The 26,318-nt window shown below is 41.4% G+C and overlaps 2 protein-coding genes across 2 annotated transcripts in view; one reads left to right on the plus strand and one right to left on the minus strand.

The window, feature by feature from the left end:
• The window catches only part of fam110b (family with sequence similarity 110 member B), an 81,254-nt gene that overhangs the window by 8,625 nt on the left and 46,311 nt on the right, over positions 1–26,318 (plus strand). The gene's annotated exons all lie outside the window — the stretch shown is intronic.
• LOC115777471 (uncharacterized) lies at positions 1,465–24,314 on the minus strand. The gene is made up of 13 exons (XM_030725378.1): positions 24,175–24,314; positions 23,798–23,882; positions 23,424–23,576; positions 23,166–23,323; positions 22,937–23,073; positions 22,737–22,830; positions 22,533–22,644; positions 22,229–22,455; positions 21,683–21,854; positions 21,477–21,604; positions 21,200–21,329; positions 1,766–1,828; positions 1,465–1,604 (listed from the first exon to the last, which is right to left on the minus strand). The coding sequence occupies exons 1-13, from the start codon at positions 24,232–24,234 to the stop codon at positions 1,465–1,467; spliced, it is 1,659 nt and encodes a 552-aa protein (XP_030581238.1). The 5' UTR covers positions 24,235–24,314.

Consider the following 26,318-nt stretch of genomic DNA (forward strand, 5'->3'; position numbering starts at 1 on the left):
TGTGGTCAGTTATGAAATTAACCACAGGTGCACTCAAGGGGTAACAATGAGACAGCCTCCAATACAGGAATAGTTTTTCTCTGACTGTTCAGTTTGTTGTGGTAGGACTTATTATACCACGGAAACGGGGCAACCTGGTAACCAGTAGCAACAGTTCTCACAACCCACGGAGAGGGGGCGCGAGCGTGCCACTAAGGGAGGTGAGCAGCCAGTCGGCTCATTTGCAGCACTGTAGGTGAGGCGTTGTCGCCCTCACCTACAGTGTGTCTGCGGGGAAAGGCATCACCTGCCTGACCTGGCTCATTTGGCCTGCAGGCTGAGGATTTACAACTGCTTGAGAATATGCATTTTGTATTGATCATAACTTGGGAACATCCATCCATCCATCCATCCATTCGCTTCCGCACATCCTGTTAAGGGTCGCGGGGGGGCTGGAGCCTATCCCAGCTGTCATAGGGCGAGAGGCAGGGTACACCCTGAACAGGTCGCCAGCCTGTTGCAGGGCCAACACAGAGGGACAGACGACCTTTCACACTCACATTCACACCTATGGGCAATTTAGATTAGCCAATTAACCTAACCCCAGTAAGTGCATGTCTTTGGAATGTGGGAGGAAACCGGAGTACCCGGAGGAAACCCACGCAAGCACGGGGAGAACATGCAAACTCCACACAGAGAGAGGGAGAGACCTGGGCCAAGGTGGAATCGAACCCAGACCTTCCAGATGGTATTCTAACTGTGAGGCAGCAGTGCTAACCACTACGCCACCGTGCTGCCCAACTTGGGAACATGTACTTTCATATACTTTGTTTAAGGCACCTTTATTGGGGCACAACACTGAAATACAGCGGGAACGCTTGATGTGGTCACCTGAACATTTAACACATCCACACCGGGATTAACAACCTGAGGCGACAACAATTTTTGTGTGCAGGGAGTTTGTGTTAGGAGAGTACAACGCCTTCTGGGACTGACTACCTAAACAAAACTTAGGCGGCACCTTGTGGGCGACAACAAATTGGAGGGGGGGGGGGGCATCTGGCTACCGCTGGAGTCCCTCTCCACTCAATCCCACAGCTAGGAGGACTGAGGCTTCTCGCTGGTTGCACACCCAGAGCAGCAGTGGGCGCTGCTGTCTTGCGAGTGGGCAGACAAACGGCGGACTGGCGAGAGCTAGCTGCTAGCTTGGGCTTCGTAACACGTCTGGGGATGATATCACGCAGAGCCTCTGTCTGCTTCTTCCTAAGTTCAAATATAGCCTGAATGGCTTTGAGTGATTGTCCAAATACCCCAACAGCAGACACTGGTTCGTCCAAATAAACAGCCCTGTCCCTATTCAGGACATGACAGAGTGTCAGCCACAAATGCTGCTGCGCCACTACTGTTGAAGCCATCCCTCTGTCCAGGGAGAGCGCTGCATAGCAGGACCCACGGAGAATGTAATCTGCGGTGACTCTGACCTCATTAAGGAGAGGCACCAGTGTGCTGTCTGGGGGAACCAGTGGCCCGAGCTCCACCCGGCACATCGTCTGGTACGTCTGGGGCATAGTTGATGGAGCTCATGCGTGGGTAGTGCCCGCCTGAGCCTGATAAGTCTTGTCCAGCTGAGACGAAGAGAATCTACAGTGCTTAGATGGAAAAGTTGACGGGCCACACACAACATGGTTATAGGACGGGGCCAGATAAGCCACCAGGGACGGCTCCATTGGAGGAGGGTTGGCTAAGCCAGCCTCCCCTGCACCATCAAGCTCCAAATACTGTCTACCCGCATCACCCTGTCGGGCAGAGTGACGCGGGTTGACAGTGGTTTGCTCTATGAAGTGGTTAGCTAGGAGACAAAATCTGGGAAAATTGGGAGGCAGTTTTTGACCGTCGCGGGGTCATGTTGGAGCAAAAAACCCACAAACCGTGATGGTTTCTGAGCTAGCAAAGGAGAGGGCCAGTCGCGTTACAATTTGCAGAAGTGCCTTTTTGTTCATACCTTTTGGGAAGAAAAAATATTGATATATATATATATATATTTATTGTATATCACCATTCAGCTAAAAAATATCGAGATATCACTTTTGTATGAATGGGTGAATGAAGATGTATAAGATGTTGATATATGATATAAGATAAGATGTTGTATAAGCACTTTGAGTGCACAAGTAGAGTAGAAAAGCACTGTACACTCCTGATCAAAATCTTAAGACCAGTTAAAAAATTGCAAGAATTTGCATTTTGCACTGTTGGATCTTAAGAAGGTTCTACAGTGGTTTGCAAAAGTATTCATACCCCTTGAACTTTTCCATATTTTGTCACATTACAACCACAAACATAAATATATTTCACTGGAATTTAATGTGAAAGACCAACACAAAGTGGTTACAATTGTGAAGTGGAAAGAAAATTATACATGATTCAAAACATTTTTAACAAATAAAAAACTGAAAAGTGCGGTGTGCAAAAGTATTGAGCCCCCTTTTCTCTGAGTGCAACAATTGCATTCAGAAGTTGCCTGATGACTGCTAATGACTAATAAGAGCCCACCTGTGTGTAATCTAATCTCAGTACAAATACAGCTGCTCCGTGACGGCCTCAGAGGTTGGTTAAGAGAATATTGGGGAGTAAACAGCATCATGAAGTCCAAAGAACACAGCAGACAGGTCAGGAATAAGGTTGTGGAGAAGTTTAAAGCAGGCTTAGGCTATAAAAAGATTTCCCAAGCTCTGAACATCTCACAGAGCACTGTTCAATCCATTATCCAGAAATGGAAAGAGTATGGCACAACTGTAAACCTACCGAGACAAGGCCGTCCACCTAAACTTACAGGCCCAACAAGGAGAGCACTGATCAGAGATGCAGCCAAGAGGCCCATGGTGACTCTGGACCAAATGCAGAGATCCACAGCTCAGGTGGGGGAATCTGTCCACAGGACAACTATTAGTCGTGCGCTGCACAAATGTGGTCTTTATGGAAGAGTGGAAGAAGAAAGCCATTGTTAAAAGAAAACCATAAAAAGTACAGTTTGCAGTTTGCCAGAAGCCATGTTGGAGACACAGCAAACATGTGGAACAAGGTGCTTTGGTCACATGAGACCAAAATTGAACTTTTTGGCCAAAATGCAAAACGCTATGTGTGGCAGAGAATTAACACTGCACATCACTCTGAACACACCATCCCCACTGTCAAATATGGTGGTGGCAGCATCATGCTCTGGGGCTGCTTCTCTTCAGCAGGGACAGGGAAGTTGGTCAGAGTTGATGGATGGAGCCAAATACAGGACAATCTTGGAGGAAAACCTGTTGGAGTCTGCAAAAGACTTGAGACTGGGGCGGAGGTTCACCTTCCAGCAGGACAACAACCCGAAACATAAAGCCAGGGCTACAATGGAACGGTTTCAAACCAAACATATTCATGTGTTAGAACGGCCCAGTCAAAGTCCAGACCTAAACCCAATCCAGAATTTGTGGCAAGATCTGAAAACTGCTGTTCACAAACGCTCTCCATCTAATCTGACTGAGCTTGAGCTGTTCTGCAAAGAAGAATGTGCAAAAATTTCAGTCACTAGATGTTCAAAGCTGGTGGAGACACACCCTAAAAGACCTGCAGCTGTAACTGCAGCAAAAGGTGGTTCCACAAAGTATTGACTCAGGGGGGCTCAATACTTTTGCACATCGCACTTTATAGTTTTATATTTGTAAAAAATGTTTTGAATCATGTATAATTTTCTTTCCACTTCACAATTGTAACCACTTTGTGTTGGTCTTTGACATTAAATTCCAGTGAAATATTTTTATGTTTGTGGTTGTAATGTGACAAGATATGGAAAAGTTCAAGGGGTATGAATACTTTTGAAGCCACTGTAAGTAGAGCTTCTCAATGCTAAAAGAAGAAATTGGCATAAGAGAAAAAACCTTTGAGCAGGGAATTTATTGAAAACTGCATTTACACTCAAACATGATTTTTTCAGCTGATCAAAAGTTTAAGACCACAGCCTTTAAAAACCTAAAGCTGTGCAAAAATTTGGATTCCACGTCATTTTCTGTAGAGTCTTTACACTGTCAAGACCTCCTGATGGCAAAAGCAAAAAAGCTCACTGACTGAACGTGGTAGGATTGTTGAGCTGCATAACCAAGGCCTCTCACAACGTGCCATCGCTGCTGAGGTTGGACGCAGTAAGACAGTCATTTTGCATTTTTCAAATGATCCTGAGGGTTATGGAACAAAAAAGTCAAGTTGTAGACCCAAAAGAATTTCACCAGCGCTGAGCTGCAGGATCCGATTGGCTGTCCTTCAAGACACGGGACGATCCTCTACCCAAATTAAGGCCATTACTGGTGCTGACTGCAGCCCAATAAACCATCAGACGGCATCTGCGAGGGAAGGGCTTCAGAAACAGAAAACGTCTTCAACGCCACAAAATTGCCCGTTTGGACTTTGCAAGGGTGACCAAACATGGGACACTGAAAGGTGGAAGAAAGTTGTCTTCTCTGATGAGAAAAAATTTAACCTTGATGGTCCTGATGGCTTCCAACGTTACTGGCATGACAAGGAGATCCCACCTGAGATGTTTTCTACACGGCACAGTGGGTGGGGGGGGCGCCATCATGATTTGGGGTGCGTTTTCCTTCAATGGAACAATGGAGCTTCAGGTTGTGCAGGGGCATCAAACAGCAGCTGGCTATGTGGAGATGTTGCAGCGGGCGTCCCTCATGACTGAGGGCCCTCGTCTGTGTGGTAATGACTGGGTTTTTCAACAGGACAATGCTTCAGTTCACAATGTCCGCCTGACAAAGGACTTCTTCCAGGAGAATAACATCACTCTTTTGGACCATCCTGCATGTTCCCCTGATCTAAATCCGACTGAGAACATTTGGGGATGGATGGAAGGGCATCCACTGCCAGTTCCAGACAGTGGATGCCCTTCATGAAGCCATCTTCAACACTTGGAGCAACGTTCCCACTAGCCTCCTGGAAACACTGGCATCAAGCATGCCTAAACGATTGTTTGAAGTGATCAATAAGAATGGTGGAGCTGCTCATTACTGAGTCCTTTATTTGACACTTTGATTTCTGTTTTGAGGGGGTTTTCGGGTTTTTTTGAGCTGTGGTCTTAAACTTTTGATCAGCTGAAAAAATCATGTTTGAGTATAAATGCAGTTTTCAATAAATTCCCTGCTCAAAAGTTTTTGTCTCTTGCTCTGATTTCTTCTTTTAGCATTGAGAAGCTCTACTTAGAACCTTCTTAAGATCCAATAGTGCAAAATGCAAATTCTTGCATTTTTTAACTGGTCTTAAGATTTTGATCAGGAGGGTATAAGAACCAGTCTGTTTACTAGTTGCTATATTTTTTTAATGGTTTCAATATACTGACAGTATTTCTCTTTCCAGTTATGTTTGTGGTTATCCATGAAAATAAATCCTGCATGAGCAATCTGCCATATGGTCTCCATGTTGGCGAGACTGTGTGTGTGCATGAGACACACTACCTGTCAAATGTGTCACCCGATTATTGCTAGAAAGTAGATACACACTCACACACACGCACGCGCACACACACTCACATGCGCACAGTTGAACAGTACACAGGCTTAGCTTCCTTCCTGTGCTTGCTGGCCTCCTTCAGATGAATTAAGATTAGAGTGTTCGTGGCTCACATCAGTGTGTATGGGGGAGGATGAATGCAGGGATGTTGGGGGGTTGCCCCAATCAGATTACAGATGTTAAACCTTTCTGCTTTGCCATCCTTGAAAAACAAAGGCAGGCGCTGTCATCAGTGTGTCCTCAGTTCATCATTAAAGTCCTGCAGTGATTCTCCTCTGAGGAGGCTGTGGCTCAGTAGAGCAAATCATCTGTTACCGGACGGTCGGTGGTTCAATCCCTGGCTCCTCCCGTCTGCGTGTGAAAGCATTCTTGTGCGAGATACTGAACCCCGAGTTGCTCATCGGCGTGTGAATGTTAGATAGAAAGCACTTAAATATAGAAAAGTGCCAAGAAGTTACACTGTAAATAGTGCCATCCAGTGATAAGAGAAACTAATTGCAATGAAAGACGAGAACATTTAAGATATGATGAGATCAGGTATAATGGAATATGTTTAAATGAAAAAGGTTACAGCCTAGACACCTTTTCATTTAGTAATTTATTATTGTATTGTAATTCTGAGCCTATAAAAATAGTTTGTTAAACATGAGGTTTTCACAGTAAAAAAATCTGTTTTCTACTCAGATTTTGTATTTGTGTGATTTTAGGTCTAATGTGTTAATGTCAAAGTAAAAAAAATAACTGTACTGTTGTGCTGACAAAAATGATACCAAACAAGGCAAGCTGAATAGGTTTTAAGGTGAGATATGAAGGTAAAATCAAAAGCAGTCAAAAACGGCCAGTTATACCCAGAATCCACATAGGGCAAAATTTTAAAAATCATATCTCCCTCAAAACCTGCTGGATTCATCTGATATTCAGCACACAGTTGTAGAGGGCAAAGAACTAGTGCCAATCCCAACGCCAGTATCACATATGCAAGCAGCAGGTTTCGGGGGGGCTTATGTTTAGCAATCGGTATGCTAGTTCTTGAGCTTCAAATTGACCTCTGTGGTTTGGTCCTCGTGTGGTGAACAGAGCGGGGAGAATTCCTGGTCATAGTGCAGACAGATTGTCCACAAGCTGACTCCAGGACAGAAATCCTTGGTGTGTGCGTTCATCAGGGCGTGCTAGTGCCATTCAGTGGGTTACATAACATTGGAGCATCTTTTCGGCAGTGTCTCCAGTGCAGTGAGGGGACCGAGGCTCGACTACAGGCTCGTCACAGCACGTGTATCGGACCCTCGCTATCTTACAATGTTTTGAGGATTGAAGTCCAGAGTAGAGTAAATGTGCAGATGATTTTCTTTAATTTTATTCAATTTTGAGGAAACATTTGTGGTCACACTGGGACCTTAATTGATTTAATCTACCACAGTTAAGTGGTAGATTAAATTAAGTGGGTTGTACTTGTTTTCAGTTTAAAGTCAGGCTGTTTTTATATGTGAAAAATGATTATGCTGATAATGGCTAACTGAACTGGTAAATGGGCTGGTACTTATATCTGATTAAGGATTTTACATTTTTTTGGTCAAATTAAATCCTTTCTGTGCCACTGAAGATGCTGATTTGAGTGTGTGTGTATGTATAGCGACTGGATTGAGGCCACAGAGTTCAGCAGGCTGTCAGTTTATCCGTGGCACCGACCCGGCCTGGATTAACCTTTGTGCCGTTTGATCTGTTCCCAGTGCAGATAGCCCCGCCGCTCATCCTCAGAAACGCCCTGCACTCAACCAAAATGTGACAAAAATAATGAAGGGATGGGTTCTTAGAGTGCGCTGTTCTACACTCAAAGTGCTTCATGCAGCATGCCTCATTCAGCCATTCACACAAGCACTTTTTTTGGACACAGTCACACATTCACTCTGATGAACAAGGATACTTGGCCCAGTATGTGACCTGCTCTAGCTCCTGAACCACGGCCACATGTGGCAAAATGTAGTCTGAAGGCCACCATGGTGCTTTTGACTATTTTACAGGTTTGTATGTCTGTCTGTGGGTGAATATTGCAACACAATAGTGACAACTAGCAAGATACAGTGATAAAACTCCACAGGTGTGTAGCGGAGAGCTGGATAGCGACCGGGTTTAAAGAAGAGTGCTTTCCTGTCCATGAACACTGTATAAATGGCACCAGAACGGTGAGGTTAACGTGGAGCTCTCAGAGTTTTCAGTGTCATGAAGGTGGCTCTCTTTCTGTCTGGTTAGTTTACCTTGGAAGCCTGTGATGGACAGAACCTGATTGGGAGCAGGTTGAGTTCAGACTTTAGCTTTAATATGACCTGGTTGTGCCACCTGTTCACTGATTCTTATGTTTGCAGTATGTTTTAAGTTTAGTATCCACTCACCACTGTTCAACTGCTAATTAATACAAATATCTAATCAGCCAGCAGCAACTAAATGCATGTAGATATGTAGACATGGTCAAAACCACCTGCTGAAGTTCAAGCTGAGCATCAGATTGTAGAAGAGAGGTGATTTAAGTGACTTAGATCGTGGCATGGTTGCTGGTGACAGGCAGGCTGATTTGCTGGGATATTCCAACACAACCATCTCAAAGGTTTACAGAGAAAGGTCCAAAAAAGAGAAAATACCCAGTGGGTAGCAGGTCCCTGGGAGAAAATGTCTTGTTGGTGCCAGAGGTCAGAGGAGAATGGCCTGATAGCTTTGAGCTGACAGCAAGGCAGCAGTAACTCAAAATACCACTAGTTACAAGCAAGGTATGCAGAAGAGCATCTCTGAATGCACAACATGTGGAACCTTGAAGCAGATAGGCTGCAGCAGCAGAAGACCACACCGGATCACTCCTGTCAGGTATGAGCAGGAACCTGAGGCTTTACACTGGCTCACCAAACTTGGACACTAGAATATTGGAAAAATGTTGGACAGCATGAAAGCTCGGATCCATCCTGGCTTGTGTGACAGGTTCAGGCTGCTGGTGGTGTAATGGTGTGGGGGTATTATCTTGGCACGCTTTGGGACCTTTATCACAGACTAAGCATTGTTTTAAACCCCAAAGCCTACCTGAGTATTGTTGCTGGGCATGTCTATCCCTTTACAACCACACTGTACTGCTGCTGGGGAGGGGGTGTAGTTCGAAAAAATGAAAAGAGCTCCAAAAAGTGGACAACCAACAATTGTTCATTGTTGGTCGACAACACCACCGTGTAAAAAGCTGAAAAATCAAAATGAGGTAAATGTATATGTATTGTTAGCTGATGATTTAATAACTATGCTGCTGTGTATCAGACACACTATGAATACCAGTTCAGGTACTTTAGCTCCGTCAGACCTGCTGCTCCTCATCTGACAATGAGTCAAAGAAAAAGAAGATAAAAGTGGTTATTTGCGCACACGCGGCTCAGTACAATACCTGTAATATGTAATAAACTAAACTCATTAACCAAGTATATAGTTTTACTTAAGTGAATACAAACATTTTATGTATTTAGTTATTAATAACTAATATTAGTACTGATAACAGGACTGAAGATGAGAGTCCCAGAGAGATCCAGGATGAGACTCGTTATATTTTAAACACATCGAGTTCAAACCTTTTTCTCTACAGAACGTGTTTAATAGTAAAGATTACATTAAACTCTCACATGCTCAGTGGAGAACAGACTGCTGTAAAATATTGTATTTATTATATTTGGCCAAATGAAAACAGTTTCTTTAAAAGTGGAATGAGGGGCTGCAAAATTGGTAGTAAAATAAAACAGGTTCATGAAAGAAGGGACACATTTAGAGAATCAATTTTAATCAAATGATTGCAGAAATTCAGCATAATTAATGTAAATAAAAGACTTTTTAGGATCTTATTATTTGAGTTCAGAGTTCAGAGAATCAAACCTGTATCAGTTCCTTTTTTGAAATGTTAGAAATTGCAACCATGAAGCCTCAAGAGTTCAACATTTAAAAAGGTCATTCATGTAGATAAGAAAGAAGCTGATTTAAAAAAAAAAAAAAACATAGTAAAAGCATTACAGTGTATTTCTAATACGGTTAACCCAAAATCTCCTGAATCCTTTTAGAAAAGTAAATGATTTAATAAATAAATAGGCAGAGAGCTTAACCCCCCAATGTTGGACCCAAAGTTACGCCCTTGCTTGTAACGGCTCCTTCTAGCAGGACACCATGTCACACCATCCAGGCCGGTCTGAAGGCTAAAGGGTGCAGTGAGTGTAGAGTGGGTGCTGAATGAATATGTATTCTGTATGCAGTTTGTCAAGCTCTACCTTAGCAGTACTTTAAAGTTACAGCAGTGCTAACTGTGTGTTGCATCATCATACCTTGACTGGTGAATAAAGATAAATAAAGAGTAAAGAATAAACACAGAGCATTTGACTTTGGGGGAAATCGTATCTATCGTCTGTATTTCTGTTATATTACTGTTTTAAGTACACTGTGAGCACTTTATTGAATTGGACTGTCTTCTGTGTAACGTCTGTTCTTTTGGACATTGTGGGCCAGTGTAGACTGTTTCTAGGGACTGGTTTAAGAGCTCGTTCCTTTGTGGGGGGGTTAGTCTGAGACTGTTAGTCTGGCTGGCACAAAAAGTGCACCAGAGCAGCTGAAACTGATTAACAACCCCCAGGGCTGCAACTAAAGGTTATTTTAGTAATTGAACAATCTGTCAATTATTTCATCGATTAGGCAACAATTATTTCAGTCTGACCTCACCTGTTAACATCACCTTGTTCTCTTCTCACAATTAAAATAATGACCCATAAAAATATGAGTTTAAAACTAATCAAATGTATTTTTAACATTAATGTGACCGTCACAATAAATATCAAATAAACAATGAATATTAAAGTAAATGCAGTTTTTATTTTTAAATGAAAATATAATGTGAAAATAAATAAAAATGGCCTCTGTCCAAAAGTTTAAATAAAGCTTCAAATGAAATCAAAAAGTTCTTTGAAAAGTTTACAGATGATTCAGTTCATTCAGAGGTTTATTATTCAGAATGATATTAATGTGAGAAAAAATAGGCCCTAACGTAGCTGCTCCTGTTGTCCTTCACTCGTTAGCTAACATCACTGAAATGGTGGCGCTCAGCAAACATTATCCATGAGAGCTTGTTTCTGACAGGTAAACTAACAGAAACATACCTGTACAAACATTAACAGGTATCAGCGACGCACTGACGTACCCATCCAGAGCTGACGTCACAGCTCCAGGGTGCCGACGTTTTAAATGCTCAGCACTGCAGCGATGCTGCCGTGGAAGGAAAGCTCAGCTTTAAACAGTCTGCATTCAGCTTTATTTTAGTTTCTGTCCAACGCTCCCACACAGTCTGTCTCCATTTTCTTTCGTTTTTTCCACCCTCCTCCGCTCCACCATCGTTATGTTGTTTACATCTTTGTTGTTATTGGCAGACAATGGAGGCAACACTGCCCCCATATCTTCCTGTAGTGTACTGCAGTTACAAAATCACATGGTAAGCAGAAGAAAAAAGATGCATGGGTTATAAAATACGATGCTTCGACATTAAAATTCCACGTCGACTAATTTTTGTAGTCGACGTCATCGATTACGTCGATGAATCGTTCCAGCCCTAACAACCCCCTCTGCTACGTAACTGACCAGATCAGTATCCCAGAGGTTTAACTGCGTAATGCTATCTTCTGATTAAAAAGTGTTCCTTTCAATTTTTTTAGCAGTTTATAGCAAGTAAACCTTTTGTCCTCAAAGCTGACGTGTTACAAGCAAGAAAAATGGGCAAGTTTAAGGATCTAAATTGTGATGCTAGATGACTGAATCAGAGCGTCTCCAAAACTGCAGCTCTTGTGGGCTGTTCCTGGTCTGCAGTGATCTATCAGAGAACATCAGATCTGGACCACAGAGCCATGGAAGAAGGTGGCCTGGTAAAATGAATCACATTTTCTGTTACATCACATGGATAGCTGGGTGCCTGTGCATCGCTTACCTGGGGAACACCTGGCACTAGGATCCACTATGGGAAGAAGGCAAGCGGGCAGAGGCAGTGTGATGCTTGGGGTTCTATTCTCCTGGTTCTTGCCATCCATATGGATTTTACTTTGATACGTGCCACCTACCTAAGCATTGTTACAGACCATGTACATGCATTTGAGCAGGTTAATGCACCCTGCCACAGAGCAAAAATGGTACAGGAATGGTTTGAGGAGCACATCAATGAGTTTGAGGCATCTAATTCCCCAGATCTCAATCCAGTCAAGTCCAATCCATGGATGGCCCACCTCACAACTGAAGTCCATGCCTCCATGGTTCAGGCCTGTTTTAGTAGCAAACGGGGGACCAACACGATATTAGGCAGATGGCCATAATGTTATCGTGTGTGTGTTTGTGTGTGTTTGTGTGTTTGTGTGTGTGTGTGTGTGTGTGTGTGTGTGTGTGTGTAATATTAAAAATCTTGGGTTCTCTAAGGCGTGTGGGAGATTGAGGGTCCTGTGCAGTATCTGTTCCTAGGACTGCAGTCTGCAGTGCATGCTGCAGAGACCTCTGATGCTGTGACTGGAATCTGCTGAAGCCATTCGTCCAGTTTCAGGGTTACAGCTTCTAGTGTTCCTTAATAAGGAAATATCAGTCCCTGATATTTCTGTTTTCCTCTGCTCCTTTTTTCTGATGTTCCTGTCACATGTTTCCTCCTGAATTGTGGCTCTGACATTCACTAATCCTTGTGTCATCCCTAGTTCTGTTGCTCAGAGGCTCATGGTGCTGGACGTTGGCTAGAGACCTCTCTGCAATGACTTTTTTTTGGAACTTCTTTGTTTTCTTGACATCAGTTGCATCTATGTCCTCCTTTGGCCAGCTTATTATTCCAGCTGGGTATCGGCTGACTGGCGAGGCACATGCATTGCTAGCTTGGATCTTACTCCTACCTTTGAGTTGGTTTCTTAGCACCTGTCTTAACTTCCGTAAGTATTTGGAAGTTAAGACAGGTGCTGGTCTGTGATACCCAGGTACTTTTAGCTGTGCTGTATATGCCTGCTATTCTGCCTTCTGTCAGTACCTTCCCTTTGATCCAGATATCCTTCCTGATGTCTCGTTCACTCCTGGCATACAGCTTGATGTCATCCATGTACAGGAGGTGGCCGATGGGTAATCCATTCCTGAATCTATGTTCTTATTAGGGCTGCAACGATTCCTCGAGTAACTCGAATAATTCGATCATAAAAAATCCTCGAAGCAAATTTGTTGCTTCGATGCTTCGTTTAAACTCTGCAGTGCTCAGGTGTCTCGTTTCACCTGTATCAGCAGCGTTACAGTTCTCTGTCTTCTTGTTCTTGTGGGTTTAATGGCAGTGGTCAAACCAGCTTCGACCTGCATTATCGCCACCTACTGGACTGGAGTGTGGATCGGAAGTTAGAAAAAACCCTCAGATTCTAAAAAGTTCTCCGTTGCTGTGACGGGTTCCCTTTAACACTGAGTGGATCATCGCTGACATGTTTTTCCACACCTCCACTGCTCTCTGCTCTGTTTGTGTGTTGTGCTCGCTGTGCTGACAATTTCAGCTGTTATTTTTTTCTCTACTTCAGCTCCCAGAGCGGAGCACTATAACCACGGACATACTGCTAGCGAGTGCTGCTATTAGCACTAGCAATTGTTCGGTACCAGAAGGACCCCTTCCCCCTCAAAATATTTTTTATACTTAATCCCTGGTTAGTGACTAAATCTTGACCTGCAGTAGAAACGTATTTAGGAGAATGTTTGTGAATACAATTACAACATTATGCTCACGCTGTTTTTCTGTCTGCACAAGCACAAAGAGGCGGAGCTGTTATAGAGACAGTGAGCTCAGGTGGAATGAAAGGAAACATTTTTCTAGCATCCAAAAGAAGCTTTTTTGTCCCTGTAACTTCCATTAAACCTTTACTGGGAAACAGCTGGAGGTCCTTCATCAACCAGCTGATCAGTAAGTGAAGAAAAGAGAACTTTGTAGCTGCTCCATCCACCCTGTTTGTTTCACACAGGGAAAAACTGCAGTATGGAAGTTAAAATATGCAGATGAACTGTTAATAGGAAAAAAGTATTTCTTATAAAATTACTTGAGTAATAGATGAAATAATCAATAGAATGCTCGACTACTAAAAACTTGTGTGGTTGTCTTGGAATTGGCCTCCAGTGTTTTCTTCCACAGTCTCATTGAGTTCCTGATGAATGTTATTAGTGCACTATTAGCCTTGTACAGAGCCAAGCACTCCAGTATCCATGTGTGGGACTTGAATTGCAGGCTTTCTTGTAGTCAATCCAGGCAGTGCTCAGGGTGGTCTGCCTGGTCGTACAGTCCTGTTGTACTGCTAAATCAACCAATAGTTGGTGCTTTGATCCTCTGGTGTTATTTCCAATATCTTTTTGAGCTGTGCTCATGGGCCTACTCAGTTTGGTTGCTGCAATGCATGAGAGGAGCTTCTATTTCTATTTTATTTCTATTCTATTGCATGTCATGAAGAGGCAGGCAGTTGGCTGGTAGTCTGATGGTGTCGTACCCGTGTGGGGATCCTTCATGGTCAGGATTCTTCTTCCCTGTGTTAGCCAGTCTGGGTGAGTACCTGCTGTTAGCAATCCCCTTTTTTGTGCTGCCAAGCAATCATTGAATGCCGGGAGCTTCTTCAGTCAGTAGGCATAGATCATGTCAGCTCCTGGTGCGCTCCAGCTTTTCTTTCCAGAGGCGCGTTGTCTGCCTTTGTGATGTTGACTGGCTTTTGCTCTGGGAGGTCTGCTCTCCCTGTCTCCCTCCCCTCACCCCCGGCAGAGGGCTTCCCTTCCCTGAGCCTGGTTCTGCTGGATATTTCTCCCTGTTAAGAAGGAGTTTCTTCTCATTGTTGCCAAGTGCTTCTTCATAGGGGCCTGTCTGTTGGTTGAGGTTTTCTCTATATTATTGTAGGGTCTTTACCTACAATACAAAGCCCCTTGAGGCGACTGTTGTGATTTGGCGCCAGCTACTTGGCATTGTGTTGTGTGACACCGCTTTTCTTGGCCTCTGCTCCTCTGGTGCATTATAGTTACGGACCTCTCCTTGTATCTCGTCTCTTGTGATGTCCTGTTGCACCTTTTTTTGCAGACTAACATCCTTCCAAGCTTCCCTGATTTTTGCTTCCAACCTTCTTCTCCGTGGGGGTTGCTTTCTCTATATGCATTCTTGATCTTATACTCAATGTTTTAATGGATTACTGTGGCAGTGGCATGAGCTCATTGGTTTCAGTGATACTGGAAGTAGGAATGGTGATTAAAGTTGTGTTCTTGTTTGCAAGCATCTCCTCTGATGGGACTTTATCAGTGAGTCAGGGGAGTCACATCCTTGGTTGTGTGGGTGCTTTGAGTCTGGCCACAATCTTCATCCTCAGCTCCGTAGATGTAGCTGCCACTGCAGGTGTGGGAACTGAACTGCAGGTACTACCAAAACAAGGCCGGACTGCAGTATGTCTTTATGGGTTTTTACCAAACACAAGGAAAACGGCCATATCAATACATAACTCTGTCTCTTCTTATTGTTTACTTCTTCTTCTAACAAAATCAGTCCTTTTTGCACATGTAACACAAAGCGCCACCTTGTGGACTGAAGTGCAATAGCATGCTAAATCAGACATGTTCTAACTTATCCTTTCTTTTAACTAATAAAATGAAACCCATGAAATGTAACTTATAAATGAATAACAATGAAATCAGGATACAACAGCAGGTACTTGGGTAGTTCAGTTACACTGCTCTCTTTATTAGGATTGGCTCATTATGTCCATAAAGCTCAGTATAGTTCCCATTATTCTGCAGCCCCTGAATCTCCAGCTTTGATGGAAAATCTTTCTCTTGATGTTATAGCAGTGAACTAACAGGTGCTTTATGGCTAGTATAGATATTGGTCTTCTGCTTATTCACAATTATCACTTATAACCTTTCTCATTGGGTCAGCTGTCATAGTAGTGTTCCAGTGCCTCTATGTATGTTCTGGCATTCTGGCCAGCAACATGTAGCTGTCAGGTACTGAACTGCTTTTTCTTCCCTCCTCATTCTTTTTTAGAAATCTCTGCTGACAGTGTATCAGAAACTAACCCCAAACATTAAATACTTTCCAAGTTGTTTACTGAGCCTGTTAATCTCTGAACAGTAATTTCAGCTGACTCGAGCACAGTAAGTTGAGTTGGTGAAGAAAAAGCTGTTCCTTAGAAGTATAGTGATTAAATTAGTAGGGGAAGTCTGCATGTAAGATGTGATCTGTGGCTCTGGTAAACTCATTAGCTCCAGCATGCAGCTTATCTTGTCTGTCTTATCCGAATCAGGGCTTCTTCAGCTTTCCATTCCCATTGCCGCTCAGGGTTTCTTTCTGCAGTTTTCCACAATTTTGAATTTTTTTCCTGGCATTCTGACTGTGATTTTCTTTTTTTTTAATTTATTCTGAAACCTGCCTGAAAAGCATAGTTTAAAAGACCACATAAATTTTTGTGTAAGTTTGAGCTTATTATAAATTGAGGTGGAATTGTTGTTGCCATGGGCAACAATGTGCACAGTGATTGCATGCTTCATAATTCACCAAGTCATCAGATGTGTGAAAACTATGTGGGACTCCAGACACTGCTCCTGTGGTAAGTCTACTAAATTAAATGTTGCACAGTTCTACTGTGGACTTAGTGTGTTGGTCATTGATACATTTTTTTAATTTGCTTTTGGGTGCCACCACATTGGATTTTAAATCAAACAACCAAGAAATGATTGAATTGCAGAGTTTCAGCTTTTATTTAAGGGATTGAAGTGATTATATTAGCTGTTCATGAATTACAGCCTTTCTTAATATACAGTCCCACATTTTCAGAGGCTCAGCTATAATTTGACAATTGACTGGCAAGCAGGCCTTTCGCTTTTGTCTGTTCATGAGAAATTAAGCCAACATAATATTTGAAGTTGAAGAGGCCATCATTAGGCTGAAGGAAAAACAAACTCATCAGATAGCAAAAAATCTGTTACATTTTAAAAAACAATGCACTGGCCAGCTCAGCAGCTTGAGGCAACTGTTGTAAATTGGCGCTATATAAATAAAATTGAATTGAATGACCTGAAGCATACTACATCATCTGTCAAACCTGGATGAGGTAATGTTATGGCATGGGCATGTAGGGCAGTCAGTGCAACTGGGTCACAAGTGTATACTGATGATGTGGCAGCTGATAGAAGTAGCAGGATGAACTGTGACGTTTCCAGAGCTCGATTCTGCTCGGATTCAGCCAAATGCTGCAAACCTGATCAGATGGATCTTTACATGAACAATGTCCTCAAACACACTGCAAACACAACCCAAACGTTTCCTAAGAGAAAGAAAGTTTTCAATGGTCCAGCCAGCTCAGCTCAGCAAAACTTTAGTTATAAAGCACTTTAAAATCAATGCCATTGGCCAAAGAGTACACAAGTAAAAACAAACAAAAAACAAAGCATAACATTAAAAACATAGACATAGAAGGCAGTGGTTAGAGCAATAAAAACAGTAAGAGCCAAAATAAAAGAACATAAAACCACAGTTGAAACAATAAAACAATAAGAGCCAACATCTTGGACTGAGTTAAAAGCCAGAGAGAAGAAATGTGTTTTAAGAGAGGATTTAAAAGCAGAAAGTGAGTCAGCCTGATGTGCAGAGGGAGATCATTCCATAGTCTTGGGGCAGTGACTGAAAACGCGCAGTCACCTCTCAGCTTCCGCTTTGTCTTTGGGATGGACAACAGTGACAGATCAGCTGACCTGAGTGAGTGTGAGGGGGCGTACAGGTGAAGCGGATCAGACAGGTGGGGTGAGGCCATTAAGACATTTAAAAACAAATTCAAAATTTTTATATACATCCAAAAACAAACCCAGAGCCAATGAAGTAATGCTAAAATCGGTGTAATGTGCTCACATTTTTTGACACCAGCTAAAAGTGGAGCAGCAGCATTTTGTAGCATCTGTAGTCGGGTAAGCAGCGTCTGGTTCAGCCCAACATGAAGTCTGTTGCAGTAGTTTAAATGAGCTGTGATAAAAGCATAGGTTAAAAATCTCAGAGTGAGGCAGAGAAAGAAATGGAGCTGACTACTGATTTAATCTGCGCATCAAGTTTAAGATCACTGTCCAATTTTATACTCGGGTTTGTTGCTGTCTGTGTCAGATGTTGAGTCAAAGGACCCAGATCAACATTAGTTTTTGAGGTGTCACTAGACCCAAATAACATGACCTCAGTTTCTTTATCGTTCAGGTGGAAAAAAGTTGTGGACAGCCATGCCTTGATATCTCCAATGCACTCTAAGTGATGGTTTGCAGCATTTTCCTGCTTCAGTGGCACATAAATTTGACAGTCATCAGCATAAAAGTGGAATGCAGTATCTCAGTACTGTGATGGGATTTAAAACCAGACTGAAACACCTCCAGGGTGTCATGATTATTTAAAAATGAACTCAGCTGGCAATAGACAATTTTCTGTATAATTATAGAAAGAATAGGGAGTTCAGAGATTTGTCTAAAATTTAAAAATTTAGAATAGTATAAGTCAGGTTTTTTAATAAGTACACAGTAAAAAACAAAGTGTCAATTTAACACCTATAGAGTTGAATTTAACTCCGTTTCAGATAACATTTGGTCCCACTCGAAAATAGTGTAAAATGTACTCTATGGCCAGTGTCAAATTTTCAGAGTTAATTTTACTCATTTTAGTGTCAAAATCAACAAGTCAGTGAGTCAAATTATTTAACACTATTGTTGTTTTACACTCTTCAGAGTAATACTGTTATTTTTATGGAGTTAATTTTACACTAAATTTACTTAAAAATGTACACTTTATTGTGTTGTTTTTTTTTCCCCTTTCTTGTTTTGTTTTTTTTACACATATACCATATAATGCTAAAATTTAGCATTATATGGCTTTTATAAAATCTACCAATCACAATAATCACAAAGTTATAAGTTCACAGTGACAACATTTATTCAACTTTATGATCCAGTGCCATAATTACTTTAACAGTGTCAGTTTAATCATCTTCAAAACAATGTTCACCAAAGATAGCAATATGGGACAACAAAGAGAGCAGTGTCATTTGCTTCATATGACATTTGTATGGCAAAGGGCTTCGGATAACATAGATGGTTGACATCAAACACAACAAAACCTTGCATCATTTTAGTAACTTCATAAGCATGAAAATGTTCATGAAAAGTTACTGTACATAAAGGCAATGTAAGCAGCAACAATTTGTCTTTAACTATGAACACAGACTTGATCTGGTAAAAGACAGGCATTTCAGATTCAACTTTGCCACAAATAACCAGATGAGGACGGTAAATAAATCCACTGTGTTTTGCCCAGTTCACTTTCATAACTTGAACCTCACGAGACACTTGCACTGCCTCAGAAATGTCAGAACCTCCTTTTACCATGTTTAAAGATACCATTTTCCCTGGTCCAATGTCCAATCAATTAAAAGTTGATGAAGCTTGCCAAACATGTGCCATATAATTTTGATGTTTTTTAGCGAGTGTTTTCGTAATGTTTTTAAAAGACTTTAATTGTTTCTTAAAAAAATTGTGTTTACCTTCATAGCGCATGCACCAGCTATGAAGTACAGGGCCAATTTTCTGAATGCACCTAGGATAATGGATGAGAAAATGGTGCTTTGGTAAAAGTTTTTTCTGTGGATACAACTTTTTAAACAGTTTGTGATGATCCACAATCAAATGTTTTAAATATACACAGAGACCTTGGGTTAACATTGGAGAAAGAACAATATTTACAATTTGTAGTAGTAAAAGGAGGAGGCGCCAGTGTGGATTATCAGATGTTACCAGATCTCCAAACATGAGAGGAACATTCTTCAGCAAGCACCATGATTGAACTGCATTTAGTCCCAGATCATTCGATTCTCCACATAAATTCACAGCCACTGGCCTGTTGTTCCTCTCCATGAATCCATAGTCAAAAGTTAGTATTCTCAAATTCAGTTCCTCCAATGTAATGTGTTCTTTAAAATACTCAAACAAAATTTTCAACTCGTACTGGCCAATACCTTCAAAAATGTCGTGCATCACATCAACTGAGAAGTTTTCAGTTGTGTGAAAAAACATAAGTGAATTTAAAATACATGAACGCTTCACACCAAAAATATGAGGAAGAGAGGGATTGTAAGCCATTTCTTGGCAGTGTGCAGTGTGCATTTCTTTGGTGCGCAGCACTATTTTGGAAGAATCTTCGGAGAATTCTGTTTGGAAGTCATCTTTTTCAGCCAAACAGAACCTGCAACAATACCTTGCACTGAAAGACTCAACCAGACCAAACAAGCTATGTAGGCCTAAATTATCCCCAGTCACCTGCACAATACTCCCATGAACATGGCAACCGTACAGTGGAATAAAAATTCCATCAGTTTCCAAAACTCTAATGTCTCTAACAATAGGTGCAAGAATTTCACTAAAGCCATACCGTTTAACATCTTGTGCATGAAACAAGGCACAAAGGTGTATGTTAGCTAAAAGAGAATTCCATTTTGGAGAGAAGTTACGTAATGTAAAATATATTGCACCCAATTTTTAAATACCTCGTTTGGAACCAAGAGGGTTTGCTACCTCAAAATCATCATAAAACATCTGGATCTGCACTGAGTGCTTTTCAGTTGAAAACAAAGGATGACCCTTAAAAAAAGATCCATCATAAATATCTTTAAGTGTTGAGTCATCAAAAGTTGAGCTTTTCAACATTTCAGTAGAATATGGACTTTTAAATATAGACTCCAAAGTAGATAGAATTGGAACATACATGAACTTGTCTTGAACTACAACCTGATCATATGTTCCCGTCTTCTTATTTCGTCTAGTGTCAAATCTTGATCCAATTACACATTCAATTGGTTTTACAGTTTCCCACTTGCCTGACAAAAATTTAGATCTTTTGTATTCCGAGTTAAGAATTGTGAAAGGATTCTCAAGTTCTTCAAAACATGCTTCAACTTTCTTGCACATTACAGTGTCTCTTTCACTGCTAAATACATTCTTTATTACAGTTTCTTTAGCGTGATGTTGGATGTCTTTTACAATCTCTTCCATGGAAATCACAACAGAATTCACCAAACTTTGGCCAACACCTGCAGCCTCCATATCTGAAATTACTGATGCACAACTATTTACAATGTTTGTTGAAGATAAAGCTGTGTCAGCCTCTAAAGATTCAGTCACCATTTCAACATCTCTGGCATCTCTTGTGTCCAGAACATTTTTGTAAGGTGAAAACTCCCCATCTTCTACAGATTCAAATAAACCACTAAGATGACATCTATTTAGATGCTTTCTAAAACCAGAAAAGCTACCAAAAGAACGTGAGCATCCTACTTGACCACATTTAATATGGAGAGTCCTGCCAGAACAAAGACCATGGATTAGTTTAAGGTGCTTAACAAGGCTGTTTGGTGCATCACTGTCACATTTGCAGATAAAACACTTCATTGTTTGATGTCACACTAATGGAGCATTCTTGCTCTCAACTCTGCAACTCTGGGTGTTTCCTTTGTTTCTCCAACATCAATGTTGTAAACAGTTGTTTGGAGAAAGGTGAAGAAGTTGGTCAAGGGAGCACTGTATGACGTACCAAACACATAATGGGCCTTAAAGAGCTCATCAAGAGCTCCAACTGAACATGTTGTCTTACATGGAATAGCATAGTTGTCAATCACAATGAAGAATGCGTGAATACTGCTTTGGATGGATCCCTGGGCCAGGAGGTAGGGCTGGTTACGTTGCGTGATTTTGTCAAGATGCTGCTGTACACTGGTTCCAACCTACATAAAAAAAAAATATATAAAAACATGACAAAAGTATTTAGTGACAAATTTCTGAATGAAGATCAGACAGAATCAAATTTTGAATTGTAAAAATGAAGAGACTGAATTGTGCATTTTTATCTTTAAACAACTGTTTAGCAGTACCTTTAGAAATCTGATGAGGTGATCCACTGCTTGAGATGCAGACATCTTACCCGGCCTCTTTCGTCCTTGTGCAGATGGTGGTAGCAGATGCAGCAGAAGCAAAATAGCAGACATGTCACTATCCCAACCTACAGACCAACAGCTTCAGGTTACAATCATCCCACTAACATATAAATTTGTCACAATTACCTAGAGGACCAACATACCATTCTCAGCTTCAGCATCCAACTCTGCATTCCGCAATAAATCCAAGAGCTCAGTGGTGGGTACCAGGCCATGGCTTTCCTTTATAACCTTGGATTTGAGACTGGTGGGCCACTTCTCCAAAAATTTGTTGGCACTGCCTTCACCAAACAGGAGTCTGAAATCTTGTTCTATCTGAAATGCATAAATAAAAGCATTTCACACAGTGATAAGATGTAAATGGCCTGTACTTGTATAGTGCTTTATGAAGTCCAGAGGACCCCAAAGTGATTTACACCACATTTAGTCATTTACATGCTGATGGTGGTGAGCTACATTGTACCCACAGTTGCACAAGGGAAGACTGACATAAGCAATGCTGCCATGTGCTTGTGCCACCAGGCTTTCTGAACACCACCAGCAGGCAAGGCAGGTGAAGTGTCTTGCCCAAGGACATAACAATTTAGAAAGATTTGTGGTTCAAACTGGTAATACACAGGTTACAGGACAAACTCCAATGACTGTTGCCACTGAATATTTTAGTAGTGTAAGAGATAAAGCTGTCTTACCAGTCCTGGTGTGTCCAGAAACCGTGGAAAGACAGAGAAGACAGTTGCTGCTTTCTTTTCATCATTGACCATTGAATGACGGTAATGGAAGGTAGCCTTCATCTTCTCACGGACAGTGTCATCATCAGCAGAGTGTTTCAAAACAGCAATAGCTGCTTCCACTTCCTCATCTGACAGCACTTTGTCAGCAGTGAAAACCCTGGATTGACCATGGCCTGGTCCACCACCTTAAAAAAAAAAAAGTTTCTAACTCCCAGCCAGATTTTACATTACTTTACATATACTCACTATAGAGAAAACTTACTTTTTGGAGATTTGCTACCTGAGGCACCCCTTTCCTCTGCAGTTTTTCTTTGAATGGTCTTTAAACGCCATGCAAGGTATCCTGAACCACTCTCTGGATCATAGTAATGCTCCTATGTCAATAAATACAAGCAGACTTACCATTCCATAAACATCTTTGAAGGTAAATATATATGCTTAATGTTGCTGAGACCCTTTTACTTACATATCCATGTTTTGAAAATGGGTCTTCCAGATAGGGAAATAAGGCAACGATCCCCTGAGCATACATCACTCTGACGCTTTTAGGAGGGGATGATCTGATATATGATCAAACAATGAGTCACTAAACTGACGTTTGAAAAAATAATGAAAAACAATTCAAAACCAAAATGTTTCTTTATAGCCTAAGTGTATGATTCTTACCCATGTGCTTCTGTCATTGCAGCTGTAAGGATGTTTATCATCTGTCTTCTGGTTGCATCTGTCAAGCATTTAGTTCTTGCATACTCTTGTATGATACGCTCACCACCAGGCTTTGTTGTCAAGATTTTTTCAATCAACTTCAATTTCAAAGAAAAAAATTTTTTAAAACTCTTGAACCACTAAACCTAGAAAGTACATAAACAATGCTAAATTAAATGTAATAACTTACCGCTTGTGCCTCATAATTTATGTGACATGGCCTTTTAGGTTGACTTCCTTCAGCAGTGGCTTCTTCTTCTGATGGGTCACACATTGTGAAATTCAGAATGATTGTATCATCAGATGTGACTGAAGATGAAGATGATGATGATGATGATAGAACAGCACCTGCAAAAAGTAAAGCAACAGCCTGTTTAGGAGAACTCTAATGCTCCCAAACCAGCTTCTAAATTAAATATAAATACATCGGTGAATTGTTAGTGATTACCAGGATTTTCTTTGTTGCTCAACATAACTCGAAAGGTTCCAGGTGACTGATTCACTATTTCTTCAAAAACATCTACATCAACTTCTGTATCAGACTGGTCATACACCTTCAGATCCTGCTGTCTGCCTTCTGGAATGTTAAATTTCAGGCACACTAAAGCAGAAAGAAATATTAAAGAAGTGAAAATGAAAACATTCACTGCTGATAAATAAAGGGTGAAATAAGTAGAGTAACCCAACTAATTTTACAAAATGCCAGTGAGTTCAATCCAGTACATTTTAATACATGTTAATGCAAAGAAAAAAAATACTTCATGCAAGATGGGTTTCTTATGCAAGAAAAAAGTAGTGAGATTATTTTACTAGCATACTAACCTTCTCTCACGAATGCATCAAATGTTAGGTCAGAAAGTTTCACGTACTTCTGCTCCCCACTAAGCAAAACACGCAGTAGCATGGTCTGTTCGAAAAAAAGAATAACAAAAATAAACAACCACGACAGACACATTTTAATAGTTAATTTATGTGCTTCAAAGGTAATGCCATTTGAAAACTGAGTTAATATTCCCAATACACTTGAACATAATCTGTACAAGCAGTATGGCGCCTATTAGCTGCTACAGCCATGGTGCTAACCATGCTAACATGACTCGGTGGGTGCTACGACCCCGGAGTACCCACGGAATCTGGGCCTATGGCATAAGGCACAGTGATTAATACTATTACAATTTATAACAGTTACGTATTCTTACCTTGACAGCCTTCAGAAAAAAACTGAGCAAATATTTTGAGGTGGACAACTTGTCTAGCATAGGGCTATCCCTCGGCTCTCACCCTAACACAATACAACTTTCTCCAAACGGGTACAAAAATGAGGAGACATGGAGGCGGTTTTTCACCACTAACAAACTAAGCCATGGTGCCAAAAACCATTTGCCAAGCTAGTACTCACACATAATAGTTGCGAACATATTTAATTGATAACAACAGAAGCTATAATATCGTTCTTCATCACAATTAATATTAAAATAAGTTAGTAAGTTAATAACACCGGATTGTTGAAAGTTACTTACTTTTTATGTAGCACAACTCCGTTCAGAATCCAAAATGGAAGTAGCCGTCTCACGAACTTCAGAAAACTGGTGCTTCGTCTTCTTTCTTCCTCCTCCCCCTCCTCTTTGCGGTTGCCAAAAATCTTTACTGGCGCATTATTGACACTTGACAGAGTCAAAAGTTTCACTGCGTGAATGTAGCATTTTACTCTGACTTTTAACTCCAATGTCAGAGCCGATTTACACTCCATATAGTTATAAATACTCTATTTAGATTAAATTAGGTTTACACTGAAATATTAACACCACATTTTTTACTGTGTAGGGTCACCACTACAGTCTTAAAGCTGGCAGGCACCGTTCCATACGCTAAGCTCCCATTACTAATATGAAGTACATATGGTGCCAAGGCGGAAAGGACCTCTTTAAAAAGACGAGGTGGAGTGGGGCCTTTGGAGACCCAGCAGGCTTCATGAGACCAATGATATCTCTCAAAGACGGCAAACTGACAGGCTCGAAAACAGCTGGACATGTGACAGAGATAGAGGGGTCATAAGAGGGAGGACTAAAGGGGGCCCTAATGCTAGCAACCTTATTGATATAAAAGCTCATGAAGCTCTTAGATAATTCAGTCAAGCTCTCCAGGCAAGCCAATTGAGAGGCATTTAGAGCAGAATTTACCATTTTAAAAAGAACATCAGGAATATGACAGAAGTAGTAATATCAGAAAAGTGCTTACTTTTAGCAGCTTTTGTGGTTTTCAGCTAAAAATACCAGCTGTCCCTTAACAACTGGAAGGACACATGTAACTCGTTCTCCTTCCACTTTCATTCAACTGTCCTCCACTCGCGCCTGGCAGCACATGTAGTTTCATTCATCCAGGGCTCAGGTCGAGGTTCGGAAAGTCTCATTTTTAGCGGAGGCATGGTATCTATGATAGTCTGGCAGGTCGAGTTGAATCGAGAGGTGAGTACCTCCACATCTGAATTAAAGCCAAGAGACTCAAAAGGGCTGATCGCAGCTTTAAAGGCTGCGAAGAACTGAGCTGCAGTGGAGGAATTAAAAACATGATAGCACTGAGTGCGATACAACGGGCATATAGTCAGAAAAGGCAGCATCACAAACTTTGAAATTACTAACAGTAAAACCACAAGTTACAGTGAGTACAAGAGTGTGCTCACCCAACAGCTTCAAAGGACAGCATAAATGAATATTAAAATCTCCAACTATTAAAACTCAGTCATAGTTTGGCATTATTCCTGCCAGTAAATCAGCAAAATCAACAATAAAGTTTTTGTTGTACTTGGGTGGTCTGTATACAACAGCGCACAACACCGGGAGGGCAGAGCAAAGTTCAAATCAGCTCATTTCAAAACTGGAGTAAGATATTGTCAGTTTGACCTGTTTACACTTATTCTTCCTAAACAGTCGCTGTGCCTTGACCTGACATCCTCAGAGAGTTAAAGTGTGTGAAATCAGGTTGCAAAAGTTCACAGAAAGCATTAAACTCACCAACAGTCATCCGTGTCTCAGTAACTCACAGAAAATCCAAGCTGCTGGATATAAAGAAATCCTTCAGGATAAAGGTTTTGTTGGCTAGTGAATTAGCATTTACCAGGCCCATTCTGACATGAGCTGGAGCATTAAGTTCAGCTGAGCCCAAGCGAGTGTGCAGATTCACTCCATACCTGCAGAGGTTGGGAAAGGTGAGACCTGTCGGTTGCACCTCATCTGAGCCAACCACAGGAATCGGGGAGGAGGCAATTGGATCCAGGAAGCACCATGAAATAACACGATGAAATGCTGAGCCAGTATCTCCAGAGAGCATGACAGAAGTCCAAACT

Source organism: Archocentrus centrarchus, unplaced genomic scaffold (genome assembly GCF_007364275.1).
Source record: "Archocentrus centrarchus isolate MPI-CPG fArcCen1 unplaced genomic scaffold, fArcCen1 scaffold_54_ctg1, whole genome shotgun sequence".
NCBI classification, from domain to species: Eukaryota; Metazoa; Chordata; class Actinopteri; order Cichliformes; family Cichlidae; genus Archocentrus; species Archocentrus centrarchus.